General features: G+C 38.2%; 1 protein-coding gene across 1 annotated transcript in view; it reads left to right on the top strand.

The window, feature by feature from the left end:
- The window catches only part of LOC126234823 (Down syndrome cell adhesion molecule-like protein Dscam2), a 299,567-nt gene that overhangs the window by 241,029 nt on the left and 38,678 nt on the right, over positions 1–19,860 (top strand). Inside the window, exons 15-17 of the mRNA XM_049943568.1 lie at positions 11,660–11,845; positions 15,062–15,355; positions 17,996–18,043. Coding sequence (XP_049799525.1) covers positions 11,660–11,845; positions 15,062–15,355; positions 17,996–18,043 — 528 coding nt within the window. The remainder of the gene's footprint in view (positions 1–11,659; positions 11,846–15,061; positions 15,356–17,995; positions 18,044–19,860) is intronic.

Genomic DNA, 19,860 nt, shown 5'->3' with positions numbered 1-19,860 from the left:
CAAATCATTTAGAAATTTGAAATATATTAAAAATTCAAAATTATAAAAAAGGGGATGAGTGGAATGCAGTAACGAGGGAAGTTTGGAGAAATAAGGATTTTTTACGCAATAATGATAACAGCTTCAGCTGTGTGTATTAGTATTTATTTGTCTGTGACAGGTTTTGGTGATACAGTCCACTGTATTCAAGTCCCTGGATACAGCAAAAGTATCATTTATCATTATTGCTCATAAATAAAACACCTGTTGTCCCACTACCCATCAGAAGATGGATGTATGGAAAAAAGATTAGATGAAGTTTAGGTAAGGAGAAGTACTAAGCGAAGAAGCTGATTCATTTTATAGAAGAAAATAACCTCTTCTCAAAATCACAGCACAGTTTATGTAAATGTAGGGCCACAGAAACTGCCATCTTTGATTTTATAAATGAAGCCCTGACCTCAGCAGACCATAAACAACACTTATCTTCTATATTTCTGGACCTCAACCTCACCAATGCTTTTGTTATCATTAACCACAAACTTACTACTCCCAAAATTGGAACATGTAAGTGTCAGGGGACTGGAACACAAATGGAAACAATCACACTTGACCAAAAGGTGACAAATAGTGGAACTATCAAGAAGGAAACAACATACATACAGGGTGTCCAGAAAAGGGCTCCCTGATTTCAAAATTAAATATCTCGAAAACAAAGATCGATAAAGGAATGCAGTAAACGGTACGTTTATTGTGAAAGCTGTAAGAAGTTTATACAGCAGTTTGAAATAATAGTTACAAAAGCTGCTAACAGACGGCGCTGTACACTGTACAGCTCATATCAGCATACATAAGTGAAATAATCGTATGAAAACAATCTTTGCAAACAATCACATCACAATGTTTTCAAAATGTTCACCATGGCATTACAGATGTGGTGCAAACGAAGAATGAAATTCGCCATCACATTTCGTAGTGTCTCAACCGAAATGGATTCACATGCCACAGAGATCGCCGATTCAAGCTCGTCCAGCTTGGCGGGATGCTTCAGGCAGACCATGTCTTTCACTGTGCCCCACAAAAAAAAAAGTCACAGGGAGTCACATCCGGTGAATATGGAGGCCAATCCATGCCTGCACCAGTAAATTTGGGATATTCCAAAGCAATGACTCGATTCCCGAAGTATTCCTCAAGAAAACGAAACACTTGTTCAGTCCGATGTGGTCGGGCTCCATCTTGCATAAACCATTCAGTACCTGGTTGATCCTCTAACGCTTGCTGTGTGGTGACAAATTGTTCCAAAATTGCAACGTAACATGCACCAGTGACCGTTTCTCGAATGAAAAAAGGGCCAATAATGCCTCTGCTGCATGCTGCAGCCCACACACTAACTTTAGGAGAGTACAGGGGTTTCGCTTCACACCAATATGGCTTTTCGGAACCCCAAAATCGCCAGTTCTGCTTATTCACGTATCCATTCAGGTGGAAGTGTGCTTCATCTGTAAACCAGATGCAGCCAACATCAAATCCTTCACTATCAATCATTGTGAGCATCTGATTAGCAAAGGCAACCCTTTGTTGCACAGCTCATACGGGTATGGCCTGGTGCGTTTCAATTTTGAATAGAAACATTTGTAGGCTCTTTCTCAGTATTTTCTGCATGCTGTAACGCTTCAAACTAGTCTCAGATGCAATTCTATGGACGGATGACTTTGGATTTCGCTGAATAATTCCAGAAACTGTGGCAATATTTTCAGGTGTAACTGCAGTTTGCTTGCGGCCAACATGCCCCACTATATCATCAGTTTCGCTGCCTGTTCATTGAAATTTTGTGAAAAGCGTAAGAATGGTTTTCACATCGGGTCCTTTTGGAACATTAAATCGTGCTTGAAAACTTCGCCTTGTTGCCGTAGGACTCTCTTCTAACCTGTGGTACTCTAGCACCAGAAAAACACGTTGTTCAATGGAGTACATGGTTTTAATCTCTTCCTTTGGTACGCTAACCTCCTTTAACGTTTCAATAGTGGAACTGATGGCTCTGGGCTTTGGATCACTATTTATACTAGGCATTACGTATGGCGATTACAGCGCCATCTGTTAGCAGCTTTTGTAACTATTATTTCAAACTGCTGTATAAACTTCTTACAGCTTTCACAATAAACATATCGTTTACTGCATTCCTCTATCGATCTTTGTTTTCGAGATATTTAATTTTGAAATCAGGGAGTCCTTTTCTGGACACCCTGTATATACCAGTCAGGGAAACAAAATGTTAAATACAGTGCGCCCCAAGTTTCCACTCTAGGTCCAGTCTTGTTACTGTTGTTTATAAATGACAATCAGCAAAATCATCCAAAACATGTATAAAATTTGTAGACAACACCTGGGTGTTGTGTGATGTCCTTAGGTTAGTTAGGTTTAAGTAGTTCTAAGTTCTAGGAGACTGATGACCATAGATGTTAAGTCCCATAGTGCTCAGAGCCATTTGAACCATTTTTTTGTAGACAACACCAATATTCTGATAAAAAGGAAGACTGTAGATGAACTGGAGAATGAAATCAAAGTATGCACATCACGTTACACACAACTGATAGGTTCTAAAGAAACAGCCTTATCATAAATGCAAAAAAGACTTTAACTGTGCATTTACATACAACACAAAGTATATACCTGTCAAGCCCTTTCATAATGTTATCTGGCAAACAATTAGAAACTGTAAAGAGCACTAAATTCTGTGGAATATGGATCTAAGGAAATCTAAAGTGGGGCAAACATGTAAGCTTCATCAATAAGAAATTGAATACCACCTGCCATTGCATGAAAATTCTTACTGGCTGCATGACACAACAAATTATATATATATAAAAAAATAGAGGGAAGCATTCCACTTGGGAAAATTATATCTAAAAACAAAGATGATGTAACTTACCAAACGAAAGCGCTAGCATGTTGATAGACACACAAACAAACACAAACATACACACAAAAACAAGCTTTCGCAACCAACAGTTGCTTCATCAGGAAAGAGGGAAGGAGAGGGAAAGACGAAAGGATGTGGGTTTTAAGGGAGAGGGTAAGGAGTCATTCCAATCACGGGAGCGGAAAGACTTACCTTAGGGGAAAAAAAGGACAGGTATACACTCACGCGCGCGCGCCCACACACACACACACACACACACACACACACACACACACACACACACACACACACACACACAGACATTTGTAAAGGCAAAGGGTTTGGGCACAGATGTCAGTCGAGGCGGAAGTACAGAGGCAAAGATGTTGTTGAATGACAGGTGAGGTATGAGCGGCAGCAACTTGAAATTAGCGGAGGTTGAGGCCTGGTGGATAATGGGAACAGAGGATATACTGAAGGACAAGTTCCCATCTCCAGAGTTCTGACAGATTGGTGTTAGTGGGAAGTATCCAGATAACCCGGACGGTGTAACACTGTGCCAAGATGTGCTGGCCGTGCACCAAGGCATGTTTAGCCACAGGGTGATCCTCATTACCAACAAACACTGTCTGCCTGTGTCCATTCATGCGAATGGACAGTTTGTTGCTGGTCATTCCCACATAAAAAGCTTCACAGTGTAGGCAGGTCAGTTGGTAAATCACATGGGTGCTTTCACATGTGGCTCTGCCTTTGATCGTGTACACCTTCCGGGTTACAGGACTGGTGTAGGTGGTGGTGGGAAGGTGCATGGGACAGGTTTTACACCGGAGGTGGTTACAAGGGTAGGAGCGAGAGGGTAGCGAATGTGGTTTGGGGATTTCATAGGAATGAACCAAGTGGTTACGAAGGTTAGGTGGACGGCAGAAAGACACTCTTGGTGGAGTGGGGAGGATTTCATGAAGGATGGATCTCATTTCAGGGCAGGATTTGAGGAAGTTGTATCCCTGCTGGAGAGCCACATTCAGAGTCTGATCCAGTCCCGGAAAGAATCCTGTCACAAGTGGGCACTTTTGGGGCTCTTCTGTGGGAGGTTCTGGGTTTGAGGGGATGAGGAAGTGGCTCTGGTAATTTGCTTCTGTACCAGGTCGGGAGGGTAGTTGCAGGATGCGAAAGCTGTTTTCAGGTTGTTGGTGTAATGGTTCAGGGGACTGGAGCAGATTCGTTTGCCACGAAGACCTAGGCTGTAGGGAAGGGACCGTTTGATGTGGAATGGGTGGCAGATGTCATAATGGAGGTACTGTTGCTTGTTGGTGTGTTTGATGTGGACGGATGTGTGAAGCTGGCCATTGTGTCTGCTTGTGTCTGTATATGTGTGGATGGATATGTGTGTGTTTGTGCGAGTGTATACCCGTCCTTTTTTCCTCCTAAGGTAAGTCTTTCCGCTCCCGGGATTGGAATGACTCCTTACCCTCTCCCTTAAAACCCACATGCTTTCGTCTTTCCCTCTCCTTCCCTCTTTCCTGATGAGGCAACAGTTTGTTGCAAAAGCTTGAATTTTGTGTGTATGTTTGTGTGTCTGTCGACCTGCCAGCACTTTCATTTGGTAAGTCACATCACCTTTGTTTTTGTAATTATTTAGAGTGATTATTGCTAATTCATAAGAAAAGTGCCATGATGTAATGTAAATTTGTTTACTTATGCAAAAAAAAAAAAAAAATGTAACATATGATCAACACACTGATGTAAACATCCTCTTGCTTTTTAACTAGAAAACTAATATTAATATAAGTTCTTGTGAACAGCATGTAGACATTAACCTGTATACATTTACTTACAATTATGTAAACTTATTCATGTTGTAGTAGATAAGAAATTTGTAATCATCACATAAATTCACAGTGTCTCACCTCATCATCTCACAAAAATTGACTTGTCCAATATCAGTTTTTTAACTACACACATCAAATAAAGTTTTGCGTCACCCCAGTTATCAGAACTCCTGAAGATAGATGTTGACTGTAGATATTGTTTCACAGACACAATCCCTTTGACTGTTCAGAGATGTCACTAAACCCACCCAAAGATGTTAAGGGGCTCTGGAAAGGCTCAAAATCATGAAAAGTTCAATTTTTACTTTTTTGCGTTTTCTGAATCTGCAGACTATTACCTTTTAATAGATACATAATTTATTCAATTCCGAAGACTACAACTATTTTTAAATTTTTTTTGAAATGTGTTCTACATGGGCGTGACCCACTGTGGCGCTGTTAAACTGCTGTCAAATGGTGTTATTATTAACGTCCGTGTTCATCAGGTACATTTTAGTGATGTGAGATAAAGTATGTGTTGTGGCTAACCTGTGATGGCTCATTATATATCGCTGGTGTGATTGTCGATTGTTTCATGTTTATTTACTCTGTCGTTATCTCGAAAATATTCGTAATTAATTCTGTTTCTTGAGTCTCTGTTTTGTTGAAGTATAATAATGAGTAAAAGTAAAGTTATTAGAAATCCCCTGAAGGCTTTTAAGAAAAGGAGAAATGTTGGAAAGCCAAAGGTATGTGTTATTACTGTAAACAATAAAGACGATGAAAATCCCCAACATAGCTTGTGTCCCAAAGAAGAAGACAGTTGGTGTAAATATAACAAAGGATTGCTAACTGGTGAAGTGTACACTCATAAGCATAGTCTGCCTCATGCAATAATGGAGGTGATAAAACCTATTTTCAGAGACTTAGCAGCACCTGAACTGTTGAAAAAGTGTATTCACGGAAAAACTCAAAACCCCAATGAAAGTGTAAATAGTGTTACATGGTCGAGAATCCCCAAGACTGTATTTGTTGGAATAGAAACACTTCACTTTGGTGTGTATGATGCTGTTGCGACTTTCAATGATGGCAACATTGTAAGGTGCAAGGTATTTAGAAATATGGGAATGAAGATAGGTTCTAACATGGTACGAGCGATGCTTGCTTTAGACAAGGAACGCCTTCGGGCTGCAGACAGGGCTGTAAAGAGTCTAGAAATACAAGCAAGAGTAAACAGGAGGAGGAACAAGAGGGAGCTGGAGGAGGAGTTTGCAGAGGATGAAGATAATCCATCCTATGGACCTGGAATGCACTAAAAAGTTAATCCAATCTTTGTCGCTCGATTCCCAAAACTTTTATTTTCTCATACTAATTACATGTTTTCTAAGGATCTTCCAAACATATTTGTTTCAAACTTTCAGTAAATGTTACACAGTACCTTCTGCATAATTTAACACAGCCTTTTTCCAAAATACTGTATATTTTTGAATATATAAATAAAAAATTGCAAAAAAATGTTGTGAATTTTCATTACAATTGAAAAAAAATCATCTTTAATAACTGAACTAAAATTTTGTAAAATCCCTGTGTTAAGTTGTAGCCCATATTCTAATACATAATCTGTAAAAATTTCAACTTCCTACCTCAAATACTTTGTGAGGAAAGATGTAATTTATAAGCGTTATTTTAACATTGCAAGTATAGGGCGTTCCGGAGCCCCTTAACAACAATGCATGATCAATATCTATTAGATGGAGGGGGTCCAGCAGCTGATCAGTTCCAGTCATTCCACCAGGAAGGAGGTACATGGCTCGTGTTGTCTGTAGTTCAACCATACTTAGACAGTCAATACCATGGTTCGATCATGTCCGCATTGTTACTTTGTGCCAGGAAGGGCTCTCAACAAGGGAAGTGTCCAGGTGTCTCAGAGTGAATGAAAGCAATGTTGCTCGGACATGGGGAGGTACAGAGAGACAGGAACTGTCAATGACATTCCCTGCTGAGGCCACCCAAGAGCTACTACCGCAATGAATGACCACTACCGAATAATGCTTTTCGTGCAGCCATAGGATGTCATGTTGTGACTCAAATTGTGCGTAATAGACTGCATGATGTGCAACTCCACTCCCGACCCATGGTGAGGTCTATCTTTGCAACTAAGACGCCACACAGTGCGGTACAGATAGGCCCAACAACAGGCCCAGTGGACCGCTCAGGGTTGGCATCACATTGGCTTCACCGATGAGTGTTGCATATGCCTTCAACCAGACAATCATCAGAGCCATGTTTGGAGGCAACCCGGTCAGGCTGAACGCCTTAGACACACTTTCCATCAAGGTGGAGGTTCCCTGTTGTTTTGGGTGGCATTATGGGGGCCAACGTGTGCCGCTGATGGTCATGGAAGGCAGAATAACGGCTGTACGATACGTGAATTCCATCCTCCGACCAATAGTGCAACCATATCAGCAGCATACTGGTGAGACATTCGTCTTCATGGATGACAATTCACACCCCCATTATGCAGATCTCGTGACTGTCTTCCTTCAGGATAACGACATTGCTCGACTAGAGTGGCCAGCATGTTCTCCAGACATGAACCCTATCGAACATGCCTGGAACAGATTGAAAAGGGCTGTTTGTGGAAGACATGACCCACTAACCTCTCTGAGGGATCTATGCCGAATCACTGTTGAGAAGTGGAATAATCTGGACCAACAATGACTTGATGTGGATAATATGCCATGATGAATGCAGGCATGCATCAGTGGAAGAGGATGTGCTACTGGGTATCAGAGGTACCGGTTTGTACAGCAATCTTGACCACCACCTCTGAAGGTCTTGCAGTACGATGGTATAACATGTAATGTGTTGTTTTCACAAGCAGTAAAAAGGGCAGAAATGCTGATTATGTTGATTTCTTTTCCAATTTTCTGTACAGGTTCCAGAACTCTTGGAACCAAGGTGATGCAAAACTTCTTTTGATGTTTGTATGTACAAAAATGATAAAACAGACCAACAAATCAATGAGTCAATCATTTATACCACTGTGGGACATGATGGTCACTGTGTTCATGGAAAAATGTTTGTGGTTGCCTACATAACCATGATTATACCCAGGTATGCAGCTCTTCATCTAAAGCAAATTGACAACCACAAATGTCTTTCTTCAGAGCTCTACAAATATGGAAATCACTTGGGGAGATATCAGGACTATGTGAAGGATGTGTAAGGACTTCCCAGCAAAACCCCTGCAGCATTGTGAAAAGAATCTTGGCAACATATGGATGGGCATTATCCCACAACAGAACAATGCCATCCATCAATATTCCTGAGCATTTGAACTTGATGGAGTGTTTCAATTTTGGCAAAGTGTTCATGTACCATTGTGCATTAATTGTGGCATGGTGTTCGAGAAAGTCAACAAGCAGTGGGCACTTGAAGTCAAAGAAAAAGGTCATCATGACTTTCTTGAAACTGGCATACCTGTTGTTTCAACTGCATTGTAGCAGTTCTACTAAGAGTCCTTATGCATTCTTCATACTGTCCTGATCCCTCCCCATGTGATATCCATATCTTTGGAGCCTTGAAGAAAGATATTCATGGCCACACATTTGCTTTGGGTAAACATGACTGGGTACAATCATATTTCCTTAGGCAACCGCCAGAATTTTTTCATGAACACATTGATAGTCATTTATTTATTTATTATCTGCTCAGAACACATAATTTTAAATGTATGGCATTGTTAACAATGTATCAATTTTTGACATTTACAAAGTACAAATATTTTACAATATGCTACACTTACTTAACTTATTTCTAGTACAGGACTATTTCTTATGTTGTTGTTCATGTTAAATCTGAGTTATATGGGCAGGTTTTAATAAGCCACTGCTTGAGTCACATTATAAAAGTATTTCTGACACACATTAACTTCATTTGCTAACAAATTATGAGAGACATCTCCTTTGACATAAGGGCTTTTTGCTGTTAAAGTTAATCTTCTGTTAATCATGTGAGACTCTTTTTTTTGTATTGTGGTTGTGAATTTCCATGTTCCTCTTGGTGACCTTAGTATCATCTTTCACTAGCGTAATGATTTACAGCATACAGATAGCATTGTGGTTGTTGTGGTCTTCCTATCCTGTGCAAGCCTATTCATCTCCAAATAACTATTACAACTTATGTCATTCTGAATCTGCTTATTGTATTCATCTCTTGGTCACCCCCCCCCCCCCTCCCCCAATGACTTTTGTGTCCCCCCCCCCCACCACCACCACCACCACCACCACCACCACACTTCCTTCCAGTACTAAATTGGTAATCCCTTGATGTTTCAAAATGTGCCCTATCAACCAATCTCTTCTTCTAGTCAGGTTGTGCCACAAATTTTTTTTCTTCCTAATTATATTCAGTGCCTCCTCATTAGTTATATGGCATAAGTTGTGAGAGTATTGAATCTAGTGAATACCTGTAGTCTTTTGCAAGATGTTCCTTGTTTTACTTTTGCTATGATCTTCAGGGCCCTCTTTTGCATTATGAAAACCCTTTTCATATTAGTGTGGCAAGTCCCATGCCAAAGTACTATTCCATAAAACAAGAAAGGGCATACTAATCCAAAATATACAGTACTTTCTGAACCAATTTTTGACAGAATTTCATCAATCACAATATTTTGCCTATTTGGACTACATGTTTTAAAGTGTGTAATGTTTATTTGTTCTATGTTTACTTTTAAGTTGTCTCTTTCAAAGTGAGTTCTAGCTGTTTCAGTGAAGTTTTGAAGGCTAAGCTTGCTGGCTGCACAACATAGTATTCATCCTCTTCAATTTGGCTAAGCTCACTAGTTGCACATCAGACGCCAGATGTGGAATCGGTATATATAATGATCAAATGTTTACTATCTAGAGAACTTTGGATATAATTTACATAACATGTAAATAAGAATGGAACTCAAATGGAGCCAAAATGTATATTTCATATTCTTCACTGTCTCCCCTCCAGTATTTCTCCATTACCATGTATGATTTTTGTACACTTTTGTATAGCTTTTAAAAATATTTCCAGCAACTACATGAGTTTTCCAGTGGCACTACTCATCACAATTTTTGATAAGAGCATATTGTGGTTTATTTATCAAAATCTTTTGAGAGGTCCAAGATCATGCTGCATAGTGGGATAAATTTCTGGTGTTGATAGGTCGTATCGACCACAATTAACACCATCTTTGGACTCTTATTGCTCTGCCGAGCCTCCGTATTACTTTTTAGTTCTGTTCTGTATCCCAAGCTGTGTACTCCTTTATGACTAAGTATGAAATATATCTCTATGAGGAATTTAATGGGGATAGTTATTGCATTCGACCGATAATCATATCCCTTTCCTATACTGGTGACGCTACGTCTTCCGCGCTGGGTGTTGGAAATCAACAGGTTATGCGCATGATGCCATGACTACCTCACCCAATGCTTTGTTTGAAGATTTGGAGGCCCAACTACAACAACCAGGCCACTCCAATCCTTCACCAATGGCCAGCTGTCCACTAATCGACAGTGATTTGCGATCTCCAACCAAGTTAAACTCAAACCTTGTTGTTCCACAATGGTCGAGTGCTACACTGTTAACTCAAACAGTAGACTCAGGTTTCATGTCGCTGAACACTTAAGTGCCAACCGCACTCAACACTTGCTCCCACGTTATGTTCAGGATTGATCTGTTAGACAACCTCTGCAATCACCCTACGTCGGCCCCTTTTAAAGTACTCCAGTGGGGCAAGACAACGTTCGACATTATGGTTAAAGATCGTCCTCAAACTGTTTCATTGCACTGGCTCAAACCTGCTTTCATGGTCTCCGATGACCCTCTGCCGTCTCAGCCGGATCCTCCTAACGACTTTTCCGCTGTGGAGCCTGAAAATACTTTGTCTCATCCCATGGTGGTGTTTTCTCCAACCCATGATTCATCGTCGCCATTTGCTATCTACCTCATATGTGGGTTTTGCCGCCACTCCACCGACTGCGGAGACTCGCTCTCCCACATTCAATCTGTGCTGCAACGTGCCACCACACCGCGTGGATGACGTGTTGATCATCACATTCGTGCTCGTGCTCCTAACAGACACCACAGCCTCACCCTCCAACAGGCAGTTAAATGTCAGTGTAGTGCATAGCCTGTCCCTCCCCAGCGAGTGTGACCTGTCAGAAATTCGAGCGTTCATCCCCTCGGATGGCTTGATCTGCATTCTGGGCAGGCCTACACCATGCTGCAGGCCATTCCAAATGCCTGCTCTCGGGCCGGCCGACTCATTGTCCGTCCCCACCAGTTGACTGACTATGAGGTGGACCTGCCACCAATCACTCCACCTCCGCAATTCGCCTCGACCGAGATGGAAATCCCAGTCGTGCGCCTACCACCTCGCATGGCTACTACCGATGCCGACACACACATGACCTCCACTAAAGCCTCACAGGGGAGGGGGGGGGGGGCGTCGATAGGTCATATTGACCACAATTGACACCATCTTTGGACTCTTATTGTTCTGCTGAGCCTCCATGTTAGTTTTTAGTTTTGTTTTGTATCCCAAGATGTGTACACATTTATGACTAACTATGAAATATATCTCTATGTGGAATTTAATAGGAATAGTTATTGCATTCTACTGATAATCGTATCCTGTTTCCATAAATGCATTAACACTAATGGCAATTACTTTTGAAAATATAACAGTTCATTAACTTTTTTCCATCTGTCTTGTTTCATTTGATTGTCCATTCTGTTTTTCTTCATGAAAGCACTTGTCATTTTGGAACATGATATATTCATTTAAATGGGTGCAGATAGTCTTAAAAATATATTTTGCTACCTCATAAAATTTTAGTCTTTTAACTTCAAAATGTGTCTTCATCATCTACAAATAAAAATGAAACATCCTAGAAGTACCATTACCAAATGTATGTGAATATTTTCTCTCTAGGGTTTTATTTGCATCTCAAAAGGGAATTTGGAGAATGGGAAAAAATAGTATTAACAGCAGATGATATGAGTTATTTATTGAGTAATCTTCAATGTGGGACCAGATACTATTTGTATTTGCAAACCTTCAACCAGCTGGGGCAAAGTTCACCTACATCCACAATCGTGACACGCACTCAAGGCTCAGGTAAAGTATCGTGCTGTGCTATTTATGTTTGTTATTGATAAGTCGTCATTTTAAGTATTCCTTATTTTCTAAGAAGTGAAATGTATAAGTGCACTGACAATAGTTTCATTGTGTTTTTTGTCCTGGAGTGTGATCTTCAAAGTTACAGAAACAGTGTGCTTCAGTGGAAGGGTTGCACTATATTACAAGCAGTGTGCTGTAATGGATACACTGTATAATGCTGAAAGCGGTTCGTATCACATTCACAGAACAGTGAACATTATTGTTTGCCAGTTTTGGCAATTGTAATTTCTCCAAGGTTCTCTTAATGTTATTTCTATTTACTCTAAAAATGATTCTTTAAGTGAAAGTGTATGTAATGCAGATAAAGAAAATTGGCTCACCAAACATGAGCAAAAGTTGGTGAATGGGCATAGCAGAGAATATATACTGGCAAAATGCATTACCCTAATGCAGACTATCCAATGGAAGGTACTAGGGGCTATTTTACCACACTAGCTGCCATGATTCTCCCTCCTAATATATGCTCCCCAAAATCTTGTCAGTGGGTAATCATTCCATAACATGTACATAGCCTCAGTTATGCCAATGTTTTCAGTAATCGTTTTCCTTCTTTTATCATTTACTTACATTTTTCTTTCTATCTATTTGGTTATTTTGTCTTCCCCCCCCATCTGCATTTTTCCCTTTGCTTACTCCTCTCTTTCAGGGTCATACATGACATATTTTATTTCTGCTAACCTCCAACTTTTATACTCCCCTCTCTGCAACTTTCAAGTCCTTTGCTTGTAAATCTTATCTCGTATGAATAATCCAATTATTATGTTTCCCAAGTCGTTTTTGTATAGATAGAAGAGTGAATGAGATGTAGCAGTGTCACAGTATACTTTCCTAGGTAGTGAAGGTGATGATATGTGTGAGTCTTACTTCATTTTCCAACTTTCTATCACAATTAGGCACTAAGTCCACTTTCATCAGTACCCGCATAAACAGTGTATCTGTTTCCAGAAACTTTCACTTTTTGATGATTAAACATTTACCTCTGGTATAAGATGTACCTGGGATCAGTTAATCCAATAACAGAGTGCATACTGTGAGTGGGATACAGACTGATATGACTGCCTACAGCAAGACTACCTAGAGGAAGATTCTGTTCCAGAGCTTACCGTACCGTACAAATTTTGAGGCGTATGTTAATTTAAATAAAGGAGATTAAAATTTTCTTGAGAGATGAAGTTATAATCAGAGAAGCAAATCCAGATTAAATAATATGCACTGTTTTTGTTTCACTCTGTATAAAGATGTGTATGTGTGAGATGCGTTTCCATGTGTGTGTGTCTGTCTATATTTTCTGATGAGGAAGAAGTTCTTTTGGCTGAAAGTTTTATTTGCTTAACAGTCTTTTTGTTGTGCCTATCTGTGACTCAACATCTCTGCCGTATGATGAGCAGCAATCCATCTTTTTCATAATATTGTCGAAAGATGATTAATGGTAGGGAGTAACATTTGTCTGCTACTGTTGCATTCACGTGCTTAGGCAGATCATTAGTCAAGAGGTCAGTCATGAAGCCCTTCTTCTTATCATGGACACAATACAAGCTTAATCTCAAGTTTGCAGCATTGCATTCTCTAGAAATATTGCCATTGACCTGACTATGCAATTTAATATTTTTATATTTTATTAAATTATTGAAGCCTTGATGTTACTAGAAGACTGATAGAGGGGAGCTTGTATTCCATTACTGCATTAAACATATGAGGAAAATACAACCTTGTCTTTCCACAGGCTGTTTATTAAAATTTACTGTATGCACCATGTAATTTGTTTTTGAAACTGTTCAAAAAGTCTTGGTGTTTCTCTAATTATGCAAATTCCTTATGAAGGAAAATTGCTAAAATATATATGATTAAAAAGGAAGTTAAAACATACTTCACAAGTCAATACTACAAAATTAAACAACCCTTACTGTTTGGCCACGATATGAATACCCATCATGTGGTTGCTGCTGGGAAGACTAGGAGGCATGCCCTGCCGATGCATTAGGACAATCACTAAGAAAGGAGCACTGAGGGAAGAAGAGTACTGACACCTTCCTGCAGTGCAGACATCATTACCTATATCTTACACTTACATGAAAGCAGAGGTAACACACACAAAAATATTATTACCACTTGGAGACAAATATCTTCCAACAAGTGTCAACATTGTCCAGCACTGACACCACTAGTAGAAAGTCTCTTTCTATTGTGGACCAATAGTAGAGGCCTCTTAGAGTATGGGTTCATAATGGAAGGGGACAGCTACAACATCCCACCACATTACAATACCTGATCACATTGTAACTCTTTTTATAAGAAAATCATGTGCTCAAGATCTATAGGGCATAATATTAATACATTGTCATTCCCCTGAGTTCAATATCTCACTCATTATATTGGGGAAATAGGGTGCTGAGTCAGTTCTCTAAATGGATAAGGAGAACGGCATGCAGCATAATAACACATTTATGACCTTGGAACCACTTTTTCAGACATACTGAAGAGAGTGCAAGAAGCATAGCACAGTGAAATCTTCTTGGCCTTACACCCATGTGGCCACGTTCAAATTCAATGAAGTTTTGAGGAGTATCATTCTCGTCTTCTTTACCAGAAGATGATCAGGTTGACACTCATTAAAACATCATGGAATTTTAGAGAAGCCACCAAAATGTAAGCCTGAGAAGATTTCGTCAGCAGTACACGCTGGGATAGCCTACATGCAGACATAGCAGCATGTTTGTTGTCCTGCAGTTATCAATAGGTATCCATAGTGTGTGCAGTGACAGTGTATAGAGATGTGAAGAAACAGATAAAGGTTTACACTGTAAGTTAATCTGTGCAAATTACATAGGAACAAAAGTACATTGTACAGTAGAGATCAACCAAATGAGTCAATGCAGTTGGTAAGACACTGACTTCTTGTTTGAGAGAGTTGAATTTGCTCTGTCTGGCCACCCTGATTAGCTTTTCGTAAATCATTTCAGGCAAATGCAGATATAGTCCATAGTTCCTATATCAAGACGACAGCCAACCACCTGTCCTATCCTCATAAGAATATCCTTATATATTCATTGTGTTTGTATGTTTGAAACTAGTTATTTTCCTTGTGTTTTGTTGACAAATCCTGTACCATTGTCAGATGATCTGTGGATTAGTTAATGATTAAATAATTTTCAGCTCCAGTGGCTCCAAGCAGTGCAGATTTGATAAAAGTAAACTCTACCTCAATATCTTTGAACTTGAGTTCTTGGAGTGATGGTGGATGTCCAATAACATCACTTGTTGTGGAGTATAAACAAAAGAAAGCAATAGCATGGACACTTGTTTCAAATAATATCAAAGTAGGTAAACCAGAATTCTTGGTGCTGGACCTGGATCCAGAAACCTGGTATACATTACGCATTACAGCTCATAATAGTGCTGGATCAACTGCAAAGGAATACAACTTTGTAACACTTACATATGGAGGAGGTATGTTGGCATTTAATTCTCGCATACATGTTAGCTTCTGTGCTAAGTGTTCACATGAATTATAAATGAATGTGGCAGCAATATTTATTTAGATGTAACCAGTAGCATTAAAATATGTATATGTTGAAAAACAATACCTAAATTTACAATGTAGCATTAAAACATTTATTATATGTTGAAAAACAATACCTAAATTTACAATGTGATGTTGCTACTCCAGTTGTTACATATTTTGCACACGAGCTATAAAATTTAGCCTGCAGTCAAGAACAAAGCTGCAGGAGAAAACACACATACATTTGCTATATATGAATGTAGCATGAAAATATAGATACTGACTGCAAAGCTTTCCAACACGGAAATTTCATCTTTGATAGCCAAAATCAATTTTACTAAATCTGGTGTTCTTTCCTTCTGTACTGTTGCTGCTGAACATAAAGAAAGAGAAATAATTTGACTAATTTAACTCATATTTTTATGTGATGCTTTAATAAATGTTTGGACAGACATAGGCTACGTATTTTTAAATATTTATGGTGTATTTAATATATAAATTGGAAACATCATTAGTAAAAATCTCAAAAAGTTCTTGACTGATTTACTTCACATTTTTGCAAAGTACTTTAATAAATATTTACATGGAAATAGTCTATACATTTTCCCATGTGCGGGACAGTCATATGACTGGATTTACAGTGATGTGCCAACCACGGCCAGCACCTGTGGCTGAAAACGAGGAAGTGCCCCTTCAGTTTACTACCATTTGGTAAAGATGACAAAAAGAAAACCCATGTTACGTCACGATTATTTATTATGTATCTGCTCTTATATCGGGCTTTTTTCACCATAATTTTTCATGATGTTACATATTAATTTGTAGGATCATGACAAATATAACATCTGTTAACTGCTTTTTAACATAAAATAATAAAAATGTTATCTTCTTATGTGTAAATAGCAAAATGCTTCTTGGTGGTATTTTTTTTCATGTTTTTACTGTGGTGTGTTTGCCATGTATCTAGATCTTAAAAATATTTAACACCAGTAAAAAATAATATTGAAAAAAGCAAATACTGTTAGAAAATCTGAACACAGTTATACAATATCAACTATTCTAGCTTTTCTGTTGGCAGAGTCGTTAGTGATGTTGTGAGTATCTGTGTTATTTAAAATGTTCCCTCCTACCGATATTATGGCCAAGTTGGACAGCCTTTCCTGATTCATTGTTGAGCACAAATGATTTTTATTATTTTTAATTTGAACAGGATCTTTCCGTGCTTGCTACTGTGACTGGCATCATTATTAAAATTTGTAATGAAATTTTGATATTAGGGTATATGGCTGTTAAATTGTTTACAAATATAAATTTCTGAATTTTTGTCACATTATTGTCTAAATGTTTAAAAAGGAAATGAAATGATGTAATTTATGTTCAAAAATCTTCAGCAACTCTATCTGACAAACTATCAGTCACAGAAAGGCTTTCCTTTAAATGATAACATTTAATCATAAGATGGCTTTTATCTTGAGTTTCAACAAAAGGCTAAATACATTGTTGTAAATAAATAACAAATGCAATCTTTCTTTTACTAACATTAGAGCTTGGTCTAAAATGTAAAAGTAGACATTAACCTTGGTTGGTTGGTTTTGGGAGTGGGACGAAACAGTTTGGTCATCAGTCCCATTGAATGAGGGAAGGATGGGGAAGGAAGTTGGCCATCCCCTTTCAAAGGAACTAGCCCAGGATTTGCCTAACGCGATTTAGGGAAATCACAGAAAACCTAAATCAGGATGGCCAGACATGGGTTTGAACCATTGTCCTCCTGAGTGTGAGTCCAGTGTGCTAACCACCACACTACCTCACTCGGTCAATAACCTTGAAAGAGGTTTTTGAGTTCGTTCGAGGGGCCTGGTCTCCATGTTCATAGTAAAAAGTTTTCAGAGTTTTACGGTGCATAGTGGGTCTGTAAGTTTCAAGTTCAGCTTCTATTTCTAATTTTGCAGCAGTTTCTTTGCATTATTTACAGCTATTTCAAATTTTTCGTCAGTTCAATACTTTTTTAAATCTGCTATACATCTAAAGCGACCTGCATATTCACATTAATAGACTGAAAAATTTTACTAACAAATTTTGCTTTTGTCAGTACATTGTGCTGTACATATATTCAACAAGTAAATGAAAATGTACATATTTTATCTGTTGGAGTTCTTACATAATATTTTGCCTTTTGGTCAAAAGAAAAAGTGTTGTTTATTTCATATAAAGCATTGTAAATCTCTGGTAAATTATTATGGAACAGTCTTATGGCAATTATTCTATTTGTCAGCTTGTTCCAGGCAATGGTTTTAAAGTGAAAATAGTAGTGTGTGCGTTTTTTTAATATATCCAATTTTTTGTAGACAATGAAAAATAATTGTACAGCTCTTGCACTATACTGAAAAAACCAGTAGTGTAGTAATTTAATTAGCTGCATTGATAACAATTAAATTTAAACTATGGGCAGTGCATGGTATCTAATAAGCTTGCAGATTTAGCTCCAACAATTGCTTTTGTAATCCCATTGATTTTGCCACAAATGTTCAAACCATTGTCCTGTAAATTATTTGGATCCAAATTATGTTTTGGTAGCTGTTCTTTAGTAAAAGAAGACAAACTGGCGCCAGTAGCATCAAAAATTGAACAAAAAGGTAAGGAGTGTTGTCTTGTTTCCAACTTGTTAAGTGTTCATTAAAATTAATCAATCTGATAATAACACTAATTTGTTCCACATGTGAATAATCAGGAGTACAGTCAAGAGTAAATGAAAAATATTATTAGTTCAGCATAGATTTAAAATGTGGCTTTGGACTTGGGTTGCAAGTACTGAGATTATTTCATTCTGAATTTTGTCTCCAAGATGTGTCAGCATATCCATGAGACTTTTATCATTCATCCCATGTCTTATGTGCTCAGTAATACTTCGATCAAATTTTCCTAACATTTCAGTGCATTTTAGAAAATAACCACTGTTCCGGTCATTTAGTTTACCGCTCTTCCCATGAAACTCCATGTTTTGTGAACTCAAAAATTTAATCACTTAATCCTTTTAATAACAGTGTCCCGACTCTCTTTTTCAGTGTAAATAAGTTTTTGATATACACACTGTCAACAGTTATTTTGTTTTTTAAAGACTTATCCAGTTCGATACATTTCTTATAATTACCGAAATGTGGAGAACTGTTTAAATCTAAAGCTAAATCCTGCTATTCACTCATTCCCTCACAAAATTTGTTATGTTTTGTTTTAAAAAGCTTATAACATAAGCAGAAAATAGCATTTTTTTAAAACTGAATAAAGTAGCCATTCTCTGTGATACTTCTCACCATTTCCTAAAGGCCTTTCATAATAATAAGTTGAGAACATTCGATTGAAAGTGTCACATGGATAATCATGCTTTCCCACTTGTCTGAGTGGATTTTTTTATCAAACACTGCACCACTTCAGAATTTAAAACTGCAGGCTAAAGTCCAGAATCATTTTCAGAGATACTTGATATCGATCTTGGTATCCGTGGAGACAGTGGTCTTCGCGGTGTTGTTTGTGTACAAGCTACAGACATAATTTCAGCAGCATCAGCTTTTAACTTATCTTTGTCAGGTAATCTCCAACACTAGAAAACAATTTTTTGCTTTACTTTTTAAATAATGCAGTACATAGAAATTGATAGGACAAGAAAAGCATGGCCCAATACCGAATGGCACAAAAGATGGTACAGTTAATGAAAAAACCGCAATAGCTCTTATTTAAAATTTATACATTGATATAAAATAAGTTTTATATGTTTTATCACTGAACATTTTAAGAAAGACAAAGAGAATTGAATGTTGTGACTGCACTCATACATGTATGTGAGAACAGACAAGGTTGGTATAGTGGCAAAGGGGCTTGACTCACCTTTGAGGGACCCAGGTTCAATCCATGGGCCAGCTACCAAATTTGGGTTTACTGTTGGTTTCTCTACCATTTTATGCAAATGTCAGAATGAGCCACTGAAACAGCTATGCACACACCTTTCTCTTCCACTGTTTCTAACGACCTTAGCTGTCAAGTGGATGTAAAACTTACTTCCTTCTTTCAGTATTCATTTACTGGACAGTCTCCATTATATTCCATTACAGATTTTACCACTTCAGCTGTGAGAAATTAGCTCTCAGCATTAAACAGTGCATTTTTTACTTTCTAAAATCACGTTGTACACTTAAGGGAACCGGTTAGGGTATACGAGCTCACATTTGCAGTTATGAACAAAAATCATTATACCTACTGAAGTTGTTAGTGAATTTTAATGAATATTTTATTGTACATGGTATATATCATTGGTGTAAATTTTCATCGCTTATGGGTTTCAAATTCAAAATATAGAGATTAATTAGTTAATATCAAATACAAAAATCTACTCTTCTTTAGGTGCCACTTTCTCAAAAAGTATAAAAGTTATTATTATGAAACTTATGCCACACTCCTG

This window comes from Schistocerca nitens, chromosome 2 (assembly GCF_023898315.1).
Source record: "Schistocerca nitens isolate TAMUIC-IGC-003100 chromosome 2, iqSchNite1.1, whole genome shotgun sequence".
In the NCBI taxonomy this organism is placed as follows: Eukaryota; Metazoa; Arthropoda; class Insecta; order Orthoptera; family Acrididae; genus Schistocerca; species Schistocerca nitens.
This window is presented reverse-complemented; position numbering and strand designations above follow the sequence as displayed.